At 45.4% G+C, this 17,236-nt stretch overlaps 1 protein-coding gene across 1 annotated transcript in view; it reads left to right on the top strand.

Annotated features, from left to right (window-relative positions):
- The window catches only part of CACNA1C (calcium voltage-gated channel subunit alpha1 C), a 562,571-nt gene that overhangs the window by 436,160 nt on the left and 109,175 nt on the right, over positions 1-17,236 (top strand). Inside the window, 8 exon segments of the mRNA XM_044281366.1 lie at positions 2,081-2,195; positions 3,345-3,477; positions 3,731-3,803; positions 4,150-4,282; positions 5,315-5,444; positions 12,455-12,514; positions 16,400-16,506; positions 16,603-16,690. Coding sequence (XP_044137301.1) covers positions 2,081-2,195; positions 3,345-3,477; positions 3,731-3,803; positions 4,150-4,282; positions 5,315-5,444; positions 12,455-12,514; positions 16,400-16,506; positions 16,603-16,690 — 839 coding nt within the window.

Raw genomic sequence — 17,236 nt, 5'->3', positions numbered from 1 at the left:
TGACATTTTGGGTTCACTAAATTTAGGGGGTATTCCTCTGAGACTACCCAGGAAAAAGAGCAAACCTGCTTAGTAAAAAGGAGTGCTTGCGAAGTAAAGCTGCGATCGCTAATAAAGATCCAAAAAGCTCAAAAGTGATCTTTTATAGCGGCGCAGCGATTTTACGGTTTTTGCAGTGATCAGAAAAAATAAAATTCTGTCACTGCGGTGGGGCGGACTGAACGCAAGTGTGCGCACAAGATCAGGCCTGATCGGGCGAACACTGCGTTTTTTGTAGAACCTAAGGTGACCCTAATGTACTTATATAGATCTGATTGCGATCAGTATTGATCACTTACAGATACTATATGGTACTAGTGCTGATTAGCGACAGCGATGACGCTAATCAGCGACTAATCGGTGACTGCGGTGCGGTGGGCGCTAACTACCTAACAAGTAGCTAACTACCTGGCGGTGATAAGGGACCCTAACAGGGGGGGTGATCAATGACAGGGGGGTGGATAAGGGGGTGATCAGGGTGATCAGGGTGTCTAATATGGGTGATCAGGAGCTAAATAAGGGGTTAAATAAATGACAGGGTAATATCTAATGTGTAGTGTGGTGTTTGGTGCTACTTACTGAGCTGCCTGTATCCTCTGGTGGTCGATCCAAGCAAAAGGGACCACCAGAGGACCAGGCAGGAGTTATATCAGACGCTATTTTCAAAATAGCGTCTGACATAACCATTTCATTGGCCGATTCAAAAATCCACAGCCTGCCAGCCAATGATCGCGGCCGGCAGGCTGCAGATGAACTTGTGAACTGCGCAATCCTGTGAACGCACGCTCCTGTGAGCGCGCGTTCACAGGAAATCTCGGCTCACGCGAGATGACGCCAATCGGCGTTAGTGTGACCTGGGAGCGCCGCAGAGATGACGCCTTTCGGCGTTAGTGTGACGGGAGGAGGTTAAAAATGTGAAAAAGATAAATACCGGATAAATACCGGATCCGTTTTGCCGGATGACAACCAAGGAGATGGATCCGGTATTGCAGTGCATTTGTTAGACGGATCCGGTATCTGTTTGTATACAGATTTATGGATCCGGCAGGCAGTTCCGGCGACGAATCCAACAACGCAAGTGTGAAAGTACCTTAAGGCCAGAGGTCTTTTTTACTAAGTGCAACATAGAACTTCAAATACATTCAATAGCAGCAGATTTTGAGGGCAGTTTTTCTCTGGCACCTGTACAGATTATGGAGGCAGGTTGGATGACTGAAATTTACCACTTTGGTTGTACTGGCCTAGTATGTTCTGGGTGATGGGTGTCTTAGCTGTGGTCCCTCACCTTCAAATGCTGGACTTAGCTGTTTTTTCTTCTCAAGGATTCACTTGAGTATTTGATCAAGTTCATTTCACCGGAGAACCTCTTTAGAAACAGGAGCTCTGACTTGTGCTTCCTCTGCACACTTTTGCTTAACAGGAACTCCCACTCCTACCAAGAAGGGAGGAACAAGGGGATTAGCCCTGCCCCTAGTTAACCCATGCCATCCATAACCGTACTGGTAGTTGCGGACATAGCATACAAAATACAACACAATTCTTAACAATATAAAACAATACCTGTATATAGAATTGTAGTACCCCCAGGTCTGGGGAACTACAACTGTATCTTTCACAAAGCATCGTAGATTTTTAACCAACAGGGGGCAGCAATAAGATATAAGGTCATAGAGTCTGAGAGGCAAATGGACTAGAATTCTGAATACAGCTTTGGGTGTGACTTGAGTATGAGGCATGATGTATTATGACTCAAGATTAGTAAATGATTTGCAGAGTTACTCAGCCACCTTTAAAGAGTAAAATGCTGCTCAGCATCACTGCTTCATTACATTGTCACAGTCCAGACCTATCCTGGTGCCGCTGCTTCATTACATGGTCACAGTCCAGACCTATCCTGGTGCCGCTGCTTAATTACATGGTCACAGTCCAGACCTATCCTGGTGCTGGTTTCCATTCCTGGTATTAAAGAGAAGCTGTTGCATTGTTCGCAGATGCTACTGGCAGCTCTGAATCTGTGTCTGAGTTCCTTAATGTCAAACAGATATCCTCCTGAATGTCTTCTTGGCCATTGCTGTTGATAATCTGGCTGATGCCGAGAGTCTGACGTCAGCTCAGAAGGAGGAGGAGGAAGAGAAGGAGAGAAAGAAATTGGCTCGGTGGGTTTGGCAAGGAATCTCACAAGCTCTTTCATCTAATATTCTCTCTTTCTTTTAAATTATTACTCCTACTTCCCATAACTAATATATATATATATATATATAAAAAAAAAAATAGAACATAAGTACTAAATCAGGAATAAGCACTGTAGTGCTGGATCAGGCTGGTAAATTCCTCTCCCTGGCAATCTGTGCCTCTGTGACAACCTCAGGTGAGACACAACAGGTTACAGATTTGCTGCTAAGCAGGGGCCCAAATACTGTACATTTATCATTACAGTCTGACTCCTGAATAATTACAATGGGATGTTCTTGTATTCACTCTAATGGGCTTTAGTAAAGTGAATAAGTTAATATATCCTCATCATGCACAGACTGGGAGCTTAAAGTGGCCCTTGAAAACAACCTAAAAGTGGTCCCGTGTTGTAGGCAGGTTCAAATTGGCAGAAGATAGGGCAACACAGGTTGGTGGGGACAATACACATAGGCGAGGTCCAGCAGAACCAAATACCACAGCACAATATACTGCCCCAGCAGCTGTCTCACTGTGTTGGCCACGTTCTTCCCTCCTCCTTCAATTGTCTCTAATTAGGAATGGAGCAGGGGGCTTAGCAGGTGAGATGTGGGCCACAACACCAAGACAACCCTACTTTAAGCATGCTGCCCAGACTCCCCCTAGTAATGACCCCTATAGTGCCCCCAGTAGTATGCCGCCCAAGTGGACAAAGAAATAAAAGAAAAAAAAAATACCTGAGTTCCGATCCAAGTCACCAGGACTTTTCCAGCCTACGGCCTGAGATGTCTGTGTCCCTGCTCTTTTTATACACCGTTTCATATAGTGGCCTGTGGACAGCAGGGAGCCATGGGCTGTCGCAATATTCAACTGTATCACCATCCTCAGGACAAAGATTCAATTGAATTCAGAAGGGTCCCTGTGTTCACCCTCCAGGTACATAAGTGCCTGATGTTCCCTGTGTTAATTACTGCCGACAGCATCAGATCATTATGTTCCCGGCCAGCGGCAAAGAAGAGGGCTTGGGTGGCCACGTGGGCATCAGCCCGCCAGGAAATTTCTCTGTAGGTTCTATGGCCAGTCCGGCCCTGATTCATCACCACAAGGTATAACCCCATCTTGTTTATGCTCTTTAGAACGGCCAGCCCGGAGAAAAAGCAAGACAATGACACCATAGGAAAGTCACCTGTGCCAGCCCTGGAGGAGAACAAAGAAAAGATAGAGCTGAAGGCAATCACGGCAGATGGAGAGTCTCCACCAGCAACCAAGGTGTGCATGGCGTCACACGCACTGATTGCTGTTAGCCAGTCGCAGCACTAAGTTCCTTGGCTCATGTCTCAGGGTCTGAGTGGGTGGTGCATGACACAAGGGTTCTCTCTTAGATCTTTGAAACCCTCAGTCGTGCACTGCCCCCTCAGACCCATCACTAGGTATAACATAGAGCATATGTTTTGCTGGCATGTACCTTTAAATGTGGGACTTGTATTCTGTGTAATTAAACATTTATGTCTCTTGAGTTCAGATCAACGTGGAGGAATATCCATCTCATGAGAACGATGAGAAATCTTCTTTCCCCGGCAGCAATGACAACCCAGGTAATATAACTATTATGAATTTAATAATAGACATGACTACTTTGGGAGTCAGAAAGGGCTCTGTTGCGGAGCCCCACAGATGTTTTCAGTGGTGGTTGAACTGTGGATATTACACAGAAGATGTTATAAAAGAATCGTATGCAGCTCCCTAAGGGGGAATCCCGGTGAAAAGAGACCTTCCAATGTATTACAAATACTTCTGAGAAGATCATAGTCATGAGAGAACTTAACATTACTTCATGGAACCTCTTCAATTTAACAAAGCTAACATTTCAATGGAGATTCAGGACATCACATGCTTCTCTATATCATTGTCTCAACTCATAATGTTAATGTGCTTTCTCAGGTGAAGAGGAAGAGGAAGAACCTGAGATGCCTGTTGGTCCTCGACCTCGTCCTCTTTCTGAATTGCACATCAAGGAAAAAGCAGTACCCATGCCCGAGGCCACTGCATTCTTCATTTTCCGAGCGGATAACAAGTAATGCCATCTATTTTGGTCGTTGAATTTAAATCAGATGTTATTAAAAGAGTTTTCCCATATGCAACATTTATGGCATGTTCACAGAACAACCCCCATGCCCCAGTCATAGTGAATGGAGAGGTGGTCACACATGCTCGTCTCTCTCTCTCTCTCTCTCTTATTTTAAAGGGGTTGCCTGAGTGTTTAATACTGATGACCTATCCTCTTCAAACAGCTGAGCAATGGGAGTTCCAGGAGTCGGACCCCCACTGGTCAGATACTGATGGTCATCAGTATTAGGCTCCATTCACACGTCCGCAAAATGGTTCTGCATCCGTTCCGCAATTTTGCGGAACGGGTGCGGACCCATTCATTCTTCGGGTCCGCAGCTCCGCTAAAGATAGAACAGCTGCAGACAAGAATAGGCATTTCTATAGAGGTGCCGGGCGGGTGTGTTGTGGACCCGCAATTTGCGGGTCCGCAACACACCACGGACGTGTGAATGGAGCCTTAATAAACACTCAGACATCCTCTTTAATAGGAATTCTGAAAACAGCCATTCATGCCTTTTTGGAACTCCTATAGAAGTGAATGGAGAGAGCCACACATGAGAAGCCACCACAGCAGGACTTGGGTCAGTGGACCCAGTTCTGGAGAAGTTTGTGTTCTTTAGTATCTTTTAGACATTTATGGCATATCTTATGGAAATGCCACAAATGTCCTAAGCTGGTCATACACGATAGCTGTCTATTGACCGCTGGTTCTGCTGGATCTTTGCCGGTAGAGCTTTGGTAACAGCTCTTTTGGTGTTTCTGTGCTGTGATGCTCCAAATGCTGTGACTTTGCTGTCCTCGTACTTCTTTCACCTCCGGGAATTGGGTCAGCTCCTTCTATCCTTGTTTAATTAGATCAAGGCCCTTGATGATCAGTAAACACCTGGGAACTGCTTGGCTCAATTTTTTTCTTTAGTTTGTTTTAATAGGAATATGCTAGGTAGTTTCTAGCCTTTGCAGATTGCAGTTTAACCCATCGTCTTCTTTCCATTTACAGGTTCCGACTCCATTGCCACAGAATTGTCAACAATAACATCTTCACTAACCTGATCCTCTTCTTCATCCTCCTGAGCAGCATCTCGTTGGCCGCAGAAGACCCTGTACGGCACACTTCCTTCAGGAATCAAGTATGCACAATGTCTCCTCTTGTCTGGGGTATGGGAGATCCAACCTGACCCCTCCCACCCCATCACATCAACCGAAGGGAACCATCTTTGCTGCGACATATTCGTATTTTATTACAAAGCTAAAATGGATATAGGAGGCAAAAACCTTGTAGATTTGCACCGCTCATAGGTGTACAAGTGTGTGCCATGAAATCGCCACCTTTCTACAATACTGTCTGTCTATAGAGTTAGTAGGTTAACCAATTATTGACTGCTTTTAGCTAACAGGCGGACACCAAGAAGGTGACGCATTTTTTTTTTCTACCTCCTCAATCATCACAGACTCAATGAGCAAAGTGTTCAGAAAAGAGCACTGATCACATGGACAGCGTTAATAATAAAAAAAATACTATCATAATAATAAAAAAAGTAGCCCCTGCTAAGGTGCTACATGGCGGAACAGTCTGACCGAAAATACTCCACATAAGAACTTCCCCCATGTTATTTTATAGGGTTGAAAAGTGTCAATCCCTGCCCTAAGGTCTAAATAATTATTTAAGGGGTTGTCGGAGATTTAAAAAAAAAAAAACTAGTTGTGGGAAATTGTGTGACAGTAGCTGCATGTGCTATTATAACTGACTGATGTCACATCCGCACGTGTGACCGCTAATTGGCTACAGTGATTGTCAACATGACATCAGTCCTGCAGCACAGGAACCAATCCCCCATGGGCATCAGCAAGGCAGAGGCGTCACTCCGCCATTGCTCTGTTTTCTTGATCCCATCTGGATTTACTAACGGATTTAGGAGACATTTATCTTTCCCTGTATGCCCCAAAACAGTGTCAGAAAGTTATAAGGTTTGGCGTATATACCCTGCTTGCGCAAAATTCTAAACAACCTACAAAGAAGAAACAAGCCCAAAACAGTACCCACTAAATATAATAAAGCTTTATTGTGTATACAAATGACATATAAAAAGTTTTTATTAAAAATCAGATGATGCAAGGGCAGGTGGCAGAAAAAGCATCCTCCAGAGACCACATCATTTACAAATAGGGGTGAATATGGAAAGGTGTATATATTATAATTAGAGATGAGCGAATCGAAGCTGACGAAGTGGAATTCGATCCGAATTTCAGGAAAAATTTGATCCGCAACTAATGCGAATTTCCTCGCGTTTCGTGGTAACGAATCACAATTTTCCTAAAATGGTGGCTACATGTGTGAGGAATGAGGATATGGGGCAAGGAACTCTGGGAAGGCGGGATCACCCAGATTGACATGTCTGCATGTAGCCAGCCAGCCCTGTGACGTCACAGCCCTATAAATACGTCGTCCATCTTACAGTCAGACATTTTCCAGCGTTCAGAGTGCAGGGACAGACGTGGGAAGGCGCTAGGGACACCAAGTGGAAAAACGATTGTGGGAAAAAAAAGACAGAAAAATATATTTATAAGTGCAGGGAAAGGATAGGAATCATTTCACTGCATCTTACTGCAGGGAGAGACGTCAGAAGGCGCTAGGGACATTGATAGGAAAGTGATTTACAAGTGCAGGGAACGATTATTTGGGGATCCAAATAGTCTATAGACAGCTCTGTCATTCCAGCTTTTTGTTATTGGGCTGCAAGTGTTATGTTAAAGCCTTTAGTGGCTTATATCTTAGTATCTTATTCAGTACTACAAGAAAAATATATACGCATTTCACTTCTGCAGTTATTTATGTTGAAAGCGTATAGGGGCGTATTTCAGTACTTGAAGAAATATATATACGCACTTCACTCTTGAGTTTTTGGGGTCAAAGCATATAGGGTCGTATTTCAGTACAACAAGAAAAATATATTCTCAGTGCATTTCTGCAGTTAATTGTGGTGAAAGCATTTAGTGGACTATTTTAGTATAAAAAGAAAAATATATTCATCGCTTTTAGGGGTGTTTTAATTTCCGTTTAATTTGTGTAGTTTAGCTACAAGTATGTCAGGCAGAGAAGTGCCAGGTTATGCACAGAGGAGTGGCAGAGGCCTGAATGTTTCTGGCACAGGTCGCAGCAGAGTAAGGGGGCGTGGCAGCAGGAGTCGCAGCGAGAGGCCTGAGCTCCTGGTGTCATCTAGCGGTCGTGTCTTGACCAGCAACCCAGTGGTTCTTGATTGGTTAACTCGGTCATCCACGTCATCCCTAGTGACATCAGACACCCCCAGCCAACAGTCGGTGGGTTCGTCAGACACAACCCTTATTTGGCAAGGCCTAGGAGCAGAACCTGTTCCCTCACCTGTCCTCAACCTGCCTCTGTCCTTTGCTGTTCCCTCAGCCAGGGAAGTATTGTATGCTGTGGACTCAGCTCCACTATACAGCGAGGACGAGCTACTAGAGGACAGACAGCAGCTACTGCCCAGCCAAGATCTGCAGGAGACATCCGCCGCTTCCTCCGCTAGGCGGGCAAGTAGTGATGAGGAGAGTGGCGCAGGAGCTTGTGTTGCTTGCGGTCAGGCTCCTGACGCAGAGACCGTTGAGGAGGACATCAGTGACGTGCAGACACTACTTGATGATGATGATGAAGCCGATCGCACTTGGGAGCCTGGTGCAGAAGGGGCTTCATCATCATCAGGAGAAGAGGGTGGAAGCTTGCCTGTGTGGCAGCGGCTGAGCCAGCTGCATGGTAGCATGACTGAGAGTCAGCAGGGTGGCAGCAGTTTCAGGTCAGGAGCCAAACATGCCCGGGGTAGACCACCTGCTTCGCAGCAGCCTACCTGCCTGGGAAGTAGTGTTGCAGGGGTTCAGGGAGACAGCGGCGGTAGCAGTCAGTGTGGACTGTTGGTGGGAAAATCACCTACTCGGTGGTGTGGCAGTTTTTTATTAAGCTGCCAGAGGAGGTTAACATGGCCACATGTAGAATATGTGGGCAGAAGGTGAAGAGTGGCCAGGGTGCTAATGTTGGCACTACGGCCCTGCGTCAACATATGCAGCATCGCCATGCAGTGTCCTGGGAGAACCGTTGCTCCGATGTGGTGGTCCAGCCTGCTCCCAGACAGTCAAGCCTCCACCACCTCAGCCGAAGGCAGCTGTCTGTCATTCCCATCTTCTGCTGATCCAGATGCTCTTGCTCCTTCTCCTCCTAATCCTCGCCAGTCATTCCGTCAGCAATAGATCACCAAAGCGATTGCCAAGAGACAACAGTATGCGTGCACGCATCCAACGGCACAGAAGTTAAACGTGCTCCTGTCCAAGTTGCTGGTTCTGCAGTCCCTTCCTTTCCAAGTGGTGGACTGTGCACCTTTCAGAGAACTGATGGCTTGTGCCGAGCCGAGGTGGAGAGTCCCAAGCCGTCATTTCTTTGCGAAAAAGGCAGTACCAGCCCTGCACAAATATGTAGAACAGAAGGTGGGCCAGTCCTTGAGCCTGTCAGTGTCTGCTAAAGTGCACGGCAGCGCCGCTATGTGGAGCTGTAACTACGGTCAAGGACAGTACATGTCCTTTACGGCCCACTGGGTGAATGTGTTTCCTGTACAGCCACACCAGCAACTTGGCCAGATGACACAGTTTCCGCCTCCACTTTGTCACACCCTTGGTCCTGTGACAATGTCCGCCTCTGCCTCCTCAACCGTGTCCTCAGCCTCCACTGCAGGGACAAGTCACAGTGCCCCTCCAGCATACCACATGTGCAGGGTACGGCGGTGTCATGCTGTTCTGCACCTGGTTTGCCTTGGTGAACGGAGTCACACAGGGGAGGAACTGCTCCGTGTGATGCATCAAGAAATAGAATCCTGGCTTTGTCCGTGTCAACTGAAAATCGGTACCATGCTGACCGACAATGAGAAGAACATGGTGTCGGCGCTGCGTCAAGGAAGGCTGAGCCTTGCGCGATGCATGGCACACGTGTTCAATTTGGTTGTCAAGCGGTTCCTGAAGTCTTCCACCCATCTGCAAGACATCCTAAAAATCGGCAGGAAACTTTGCAAGCACTTCAGCTACTCATACACCGCAAAGCACACCCTCCTTGAGCTGCAGTGGCAGAACGGCATCCCCCAACATAGGCTGATATGCGACGTTTCCACCCATTGGAATTCAACCCTCCATATCATGGACCAACTATATGAACAGAGAAAGGCCATTAACGATTTCTTGATGATGCAAGAGGATAGGAATACTCCACTGTGTAACTTCGATGTCAGCCAGTGGCAGCTCATGCATGACATCTGCCGTTTTCTCAGGCCCTTTGAGGCGGCCACGTTATTTGTCAGTCGCCAGGACTACGGCATGAACAACATCATTCCACTGCTTCATGTCCTGGAACAGATGGTGGTAACAATGGCTGGTCAGGGGACAGGAGACGTGGCGCCTCAATCTCACGGCCACATGAGCCCTGAGGGGGCTGAACTGGAAGTGGAGGGGAGGAGGACATTGGAGCACAGGCTATGTGTAGCCAAATGGGTGGTTTTTCTATTTAGCTCACAAGAGAGGACGAGCAGGAGCAGCCAGAGGAGCTACAGAGCAATGAGGAAGACAAGACAGAGGACCCGGACACACCGTGGCAGTAACATCGACCTGTAAGGCTGAGTTCATACTTGAGTTATTTGGTCAGTGTTAGTCCCGTGACTGCCCAACCTGCATGTCATACGGACTCACAGTATTATTTCACTACCACAGCAGACTCTCTATGCGTGTTACTGCAAGGCACAGTGTTCTACACCCTATAAAGGCTTTCTGCAGCCTGGAAATAGCCGTTTTTTTACGCAATTCGGATTGAAGCTAATCTTTTTTTTAAATTCAGCGAACCGGCCGAATCGAATTTTTAAAAAATTTGCTCATCTCTAATTACAGTATAATGTATGGTCTGGCCTAGACCCACTGAGATAGTACTCTGTAAACAACGTAGCTACAAATAGGGCCAGGAATAAATAGTAATAACTGTGTCCAGACCTGAGTATAATACCAATATTCAAACTCACCCATTTGCAATCGTGGTCAATGGTGCGCGAGATCCCATCGCGTGTTTCGGGCATACCTTCGTCTGGGGGTAACCAGACAAAATTCTTCAGTTTTTTTCGGGGCTTTCAGGCACATGCTCCACTTTTCCAAAATGTGGGCAGAGTGGCCGATGCGGCGCTAGGCATAGCCTGGCACATATAATCTACTGTACACCAGTAAAGTAGAATAGATAACACCTAAAATCTGCATCAGGTTCCTTGCTGTGTCGATTTCAGGTCTGGCACATGGTGTGCACCTTTAAATAATTGTGGCACATCTGATGGCAGGGAATAGATTAGGAACAGCATGTAAAACGCTTATCTTAATAAATATCCTCCTTGGTGTTTCTCTTCCTCACTACTTTCATGATCTCTGTCAATGAATGGAAACTTGCATGGTTTACATTCAGAGACAGAAAGCCTGTCACAGTGTACCAGTGTGGAAAATCCTCTGAACAAATCAACAGAACAAATCTTTTACCTTTCCTGGAGTCTGATTGTTCTTCCCTGCACTAATACACTGAAACAAGGCCTCAGCAGTGTGAGCAGGACTAGTTCCCTTTAGCTTTGTAATAAATTCTAACATCCAGCAATGGCGATTTTCTTATTCCACTCACCATCAGTAACCCTTTAGAATCCATGTCATTCTCACTCTGTCCTTAGATAGTCCTTTAAATTGTCTTTTGTTTTGTCCCCGAGGCCAACAGGAAGTAAAATGACTCTAACGAGAAAATCTTGGATTTGATTCTATCTTGGTAAATTGCAATGGACTTTTCCCATAATGAATTTATTTAGAGTCATCGGATTGTGATTTTATACTGTGGTGGACATTTATCATTCGGTTTGCACCAGAAAAGTGGCGTTAAAACGTTACAAACTGTGTGTTTGCAACTTTTTACAAAAATGGCTGCAAGTGGTGTTTTTTACATCGCCCCTTTTCAGAGAGAAAGCGGGGCAAGGGCAAAAAAGACATGGCAGCCGCAGTGACAAATGTATCTTCATTTACACCAGTTTTCTCCGAGCTGCTGTAGATTTCTAGAGGATGCGCTTCAACATAACTTAGGCGCATCCTCCAGCAGCGCAAGGAATATCAAGCCGGTCTTGATAGATCTCCCCCAAATCTTTTTTTTTTTTTTTAAATACCGCTTTTTAAATGCATTTTTTGATGGAGCAAAATAACACGGTGGCTAGATGTCAGACGCTTGCCAATAGGACATTATAAAATGCTATACAAACAGTTATTTTTTTTTGTAGTGGCGTTTTAAGACAATTTTGGTCATTTTTTGCTGCCTTGGCTTTTTTTTTTTTGACGCACCATGCTCTGGATGCAGTGGGTTTTTTTTCAGATATTTTCCCATAGACTTCACAATAGGGAAAAAAGTCTGAAAAGAATGTTCTATGACCGAAAAAAACCTCTATGACCAAGAAAAAGTAATAGGGCGAGATTTATCAAGACGGGCACTTTCTGCGCCCGTCCTGATATCCCCTGCACTGCTGAAGGATGCACCTAATGTATGACAGGGCAACAGTCCATGCACCTAAATAGAAATTTCTGGCTTAAAATTAAGATGAATTTGTCATTGTGGGTGGCAAGTCACTCTTCCTGTCCTTGCCACACCCTTTCACAACAGTGGTGAGGGCGGCGTAAAAACCACCACGACTTTTTAAAAAGACGCCACTTTTCTGGTGCAAACTAAAAGCTAAATCTCCCCCATGCAGTCTATTTAATGCTGAATTACTCCCTAATGGGTCATTGTTCACATGCAGTGACATTATTATACTATTATCACTGCTGTATTTCCTCTTTAGTACTATGGCATTGTGACTAGAACCCAGCCCTCTAAGGTTTTTGCAGTACTCCCGGCCCGGTTCATCGTCTTTGTGTTTTCCAGGTCCTCTTTTATTTTGATATAGTTTTCACCATCATTTTCACCGTTGAGATTGCTTTGAAGGTAACAGACCCTGACCGTATCACCCTCTCCATCTATACTCAGCGCTAACACACCACTGCCCCCTGTCTGCCACTCTCACCACCTGCACTAACAACGCTCTGCTCTGTCTTTCAGATTCTAGGAAATGCTGATTACGTGTTCACTAGCATTTTTACTTTAGAAATCATCCTTAAGGTAAAAGTCATCTCAGCTTGAAAAAGTAAAAGAATGTCTATGGAGTCTGCAGCCTGGGTACTAACGCAGGGGCCCTAAGCAGAAGGGTGGCCCTGCACTACAGAAGGATGTCCTTGCAGAATAGCCACCTGAGTCTCTATAAGGATCTGCATGTCCTATGGGTAGACATTCAGTCTGCCCAATGTACTGGTCATATACTACCACCTAAAGTATGTCACAACACTGGGGGCATATGTTTGTCACAAGGCAGGAAAATTATAGGGGTTGTCCAAGGTTTTGATATTGATGGCCGGTCCTCAGGATAAGTCATCAATTTTAGATCGAGAGAGGTCCGACTCCAGGCAACCCTGTCGATCAGCTGTTTAAAGAAACAGCCACGCTCCCATAAGCATGTGGGCCTCGTCCTAGGCCAGTGATGTCACATTCATCGTCACGTGGCCTAGGGGCAGCTCAGTCCCATTCAAGTAAATGGTCCTGAGCTGCAAAACCAAGCGCAACCTCTATACAATGGATAGAGCTGCGATTGGTAAGCTACGAGGAGCGCCACCTCCTCTTCAAATGGCTGATCGATGGGGGATGCCAGGATCAGACCCCCACTGATCACATACTGATGACTCATACTGAATATTAAGCACCTGGAAAACCCTTTTAGCAAGAAATCCTGATAGAAAATAAATATGACAGATGATTATGTAGAAAACAGCCCCTGGATCTTCCCATCTTATAAAGTGAGGGTACATCAGGTGGAAATGTCATCTCTTTATAATCGGTAGGGATCTGACCTCTGGGGGACACACTACCCGAGGATGAAGGGGCCACAGGGCTGGTGCATAGCTGATTCCCATTCTGAATTTTCCCTGTAGGGTAGTGCTCCAGGTCCCCTGGCTGCACAGGGAACCACTGCACAGCTGGACCTGTTCACATGAATGGTGTCATGCTGCAGTTCCCTGCGTGGCAGGTGGTCCAGGCGCCATTGGGCAGGAAACCGCAGTAAATGGGATACACTGCTACACCAGTGCATTCTCCGCAACTAAAAGTATGGCCCCCACCAATCATGGGGAAGTGATGTGCCAATAATGGGGCTAATTCATGAAAATGGGCTCTAAAGCCGACGGTATGTCATTGGGTCAGTTTTGCAATCTGAACGACCAGGGTTTGTAATTCCATACGTTGCAGCATGTACTAGTAAGGTATGGCCTTGTTACTTGTGTCAGGATGCAGACTCTATGGGGGGGGACATTTGAAGTTAGTTTTGCTTGAGTTTGTGTTTTTGTGCCTGATTTCAATCTAATGGCGGATTTAGACAAGTGGATAATCGTTTAGGCAATGCTATTGAAAATTGTGATTGAAAGTGGATGAGATGTAAGCGTTTCCATGCAAATTTGTTGTCATGCGATCGTTTATTCTCTTAATTGAGGATCGTTCACTGTATTTAGACAGCAGCCATTTACAGAACACATGGCTGTTCTTGCACCCTTCTGAGAAAGATCACACGATGTACCTTTACATTGCCGCAATTCAGTAACGACAAACGATAATTTGTACATTCACATAGAAGATTTCACAAGCGGTTTTAGTACAGCCGTTACATTAACGCTACGTGATTATCGTCCACCATGAATTGCTAGCCTTCATATTGTAATGGTTATTTACTTGTCTAAATTCGCCACATTTTTGTCTAGAAATGCTACTCCAGTTCTTTTAAGCCGCCCCCAACTGGAATGATTGTAGTGATAAATCCGGAGTGAGTGGAAATAATTAAAGGGGTTCTCCAGGAATTATTTAAAATGGCTGCCAGCAACCTGTCCTAGATTGTGAGCAGGACTGCTTTCCTGCGCTTGCAGACCTGCTTGGGGGCGGTTAGGAGGCCTTACTACACACTACTCTGCACCGCAGTGGATGGTAATGATGTGATCCTGTCTACGATATGCCATCATGGCTGAGCAGCCTGACAGGAACGCTTTCCAGTGTGTAGTATATGCAAGTGCCAGAGAGTAAAGTGTAGTGAGGCCTCACCCCCCTAGGCAGTTCTGCAAATTGAGCCAACCAGTCCCGCTCACACTTTAGGAAAGGTTGCTTCCGGACATTTTAAATCATTCCGTAGAATCACTTTACCAGGCTAACCACTCCCACTTCTCACCCACTTTTAAAAAGTGGTGTAAAAATGCAAAAAGTCGCAACATTTTTGCACAGCTAAGCCCAAAAAGTTGCAAAGCCCTATCTTGTAACTGTCTTGAAGCCAGAATTCTGGAGTGCAGGATGTGATAATTAACACCCCCCCCCCCAATCTCCTTGCGTGTTATCACACGTGTGTGCATGTCGTTTTAATCTGCTTTGTTTCACGCTCACTGTGATTCATTGACTGGAAGCTCTGCATGCTGTATATGGGATTGGTACTAAAACCAATAAATGACATACTGTATATCTGAGTGACTATAATTGTGCACCTTCTGGTGTTCTACACGGATTCTGGAGCTCCTCTCACGAGGTCATTATAGTGCTGATATATCACTAGGTCACATGGTGGTGATGCACTGTATGAGTAGTGTGCTGTGACACGGTATTGCCTCTGGAGTGTCGCTGCACATACACAGCTTCAGTAGTGTGAGTAAAGCTTAATTGTTGTGGAATTAAATGTTCTGTAACTGTATAATCTCTCTTTCTTAGGCCTCTTTCACACGGGAGAGTTTTCCGTGCGGGTGCGATGCGTGAGGTGAACGTATTGCACCCGCACTAAATCCGGACCCATTCATTTCTATGGGGCTGTGCACATGAGCGGTGATTTTCACGCATCACTTGTGCATTGCGTGAAAATCGCAGCATGCTCTATATTGTGCATTTTTCACGATCATTATTATTTTCCCTTATAACATGGTTATAAGGGAAAATAATAGCATTCTTAATGCAGAATGCTAAGTAAATTAGGGATGGAGGGGTTAAAAAAATAATAAACAAATTTAACTCACCCCATCCACTTGGTCGCTTAGTGGATCTCCTCTTGATGATGGACCATGTGATGAGCGCAGTGACGTCATCAAAGGTCCTTTACCCAGGTCCTGAAGAAAGAAGAGGAGATCCGCTACGTGACCAAGTGGATGGGGGGTGTTTAATTTGTTAATTATTTTTAACCCCTCAATGGACATTTTACTAAGCATTCTGTACTAAGAATGCTATTATTTTCCCTTATCACCATGTTATAAGGGAAAATAATAAAATCTACAGAATACCGATCCCAAACCCGAATTTCTGTGAAGAAGTCCGGGTTCAGGTCTGGGTACCAAACATGCCGATTTTTCTCACGCACGTGCAAAACGCATTAAAACGCTTTGCACTTGCATTTTCCTGCAACGCACCCGCATCTTTCCCCACACATCACCCACAACGCCCGTGTGAACCCAGCCATAAAAAAGCACTCCCACAAAAGTTTTTATTCTCTGACTGGTTAATAATGTCCATGATGTAAACCGTTGTGAAGGTAATCTTCTTACCAGAGACTGTATTTGTGAGTTATCACCTCCCTTCTGATCCTTAGCTGTCTCATGTGACCAGCATTCTGACTCTTCAAATAACACAGCATCTTATGTGTGGACAGGATGCCATCTTCTGTATGTATTCATATGGGAGCCTCAATGTCATTCTCATAGGAATGAATAGAGAAGGAACTGACTTCCTATCCTGTGTCAGTTGGAGAGGCAGAGTGTTGATCACATGACACAGCTGAGGGTCAGAAGGGAGGTTATAACTCACAAATACAGTCACTACAGTTTATATCATGTACAGGTCAGAGAATGAAATTTTGTGGGAGTGCTACTTTAAGCTTTACCTACATAAATCAGACTCCCTTTATATTCCACAGTCTTTCCTCACTGATGTGTTGTGTTTCAGATGACAGCATACGGGGCATTCTTGCACAAGGGATCATTCTGCAGGAATTACTTTAACATTCTGGACCTGCTAGTCGTCAGCGTCTCCCTCATCTCATTTGGAATACAGTAAGTGACTGACCTGAGGGAGGCTGACTCTGATCCTTACCCTCTTCCTTCAGCACAGAGCTTACAAACCTTCATTCACCCCTCTTTCTGTCCTAGGTCGAGCGCTATCAACGTGGTGAAGATTTTGCGGGTTCTGCGAGTATTAAGACCACTCAGGGCCATTAACAGAGCTAAAGGCCTCAAGGTGGGTAACGATGAATTCATACTTCCAGCAATGTAGGGGGTGCACTTCATTCCCAGAACAATTTGTAATCATTTTAGAACAGTGTAATGGTGAACAATTTAAGGCTACTTTCACACTCGCGTTTTGTGCAGATTCGTCATGGATCTGCACAGACGGACCCGTTTAGATAATACAACCGGATGCCTCCGTTCAGAACGGATCCGTTTGTATTATCTTTAACATAGCCAAGACGGATCCGTCTTGAACACCATTGAAAGTCAATGGAGGACTTATCCGTATTCTATTGTGCCAGATTGTGTCATAGAAAACTGATCTGTCACCATTGACTTACATTGTGTGCCAGGACGGATCAGTTTGGCTCAGTTTCATCAGACGGACACCAAAACGCTGCAAGCAGCATTTTGCTGTCCGCCTCCAAAGCGCAATGGAGACGGAACGGAGGCAAACTAATGTATTCTGAGCGGATCCTTTTCCATTCAGAATGCATCAGGGCAAAACTGATCCGTTTTGGGCCACTTCTGAGAGCCCTGAACGGATCTCACAAAC

The sequence above is a fragment of the Bufo gargarizans genome, chromosome 2 (assembly GCF_014858855.1).
Source record: "Bufo gargarizans isolate SCDJY-AF-19 chromosome 2, ASM1485885v1, whole genome shotgun sequence".
In the NCBI taxonomy this organism is placed as follows: Eukaryota; Metazoa; Chordata; class Amphibia; order Anura; family Bufonidae; genus Bufo; species Bufo gargarizans.
The sequence above is the reverse complement of the archived record's forward strand: the minus strand, read 5'-3'. Positions and strand labels throughout refer to the sequence as shown.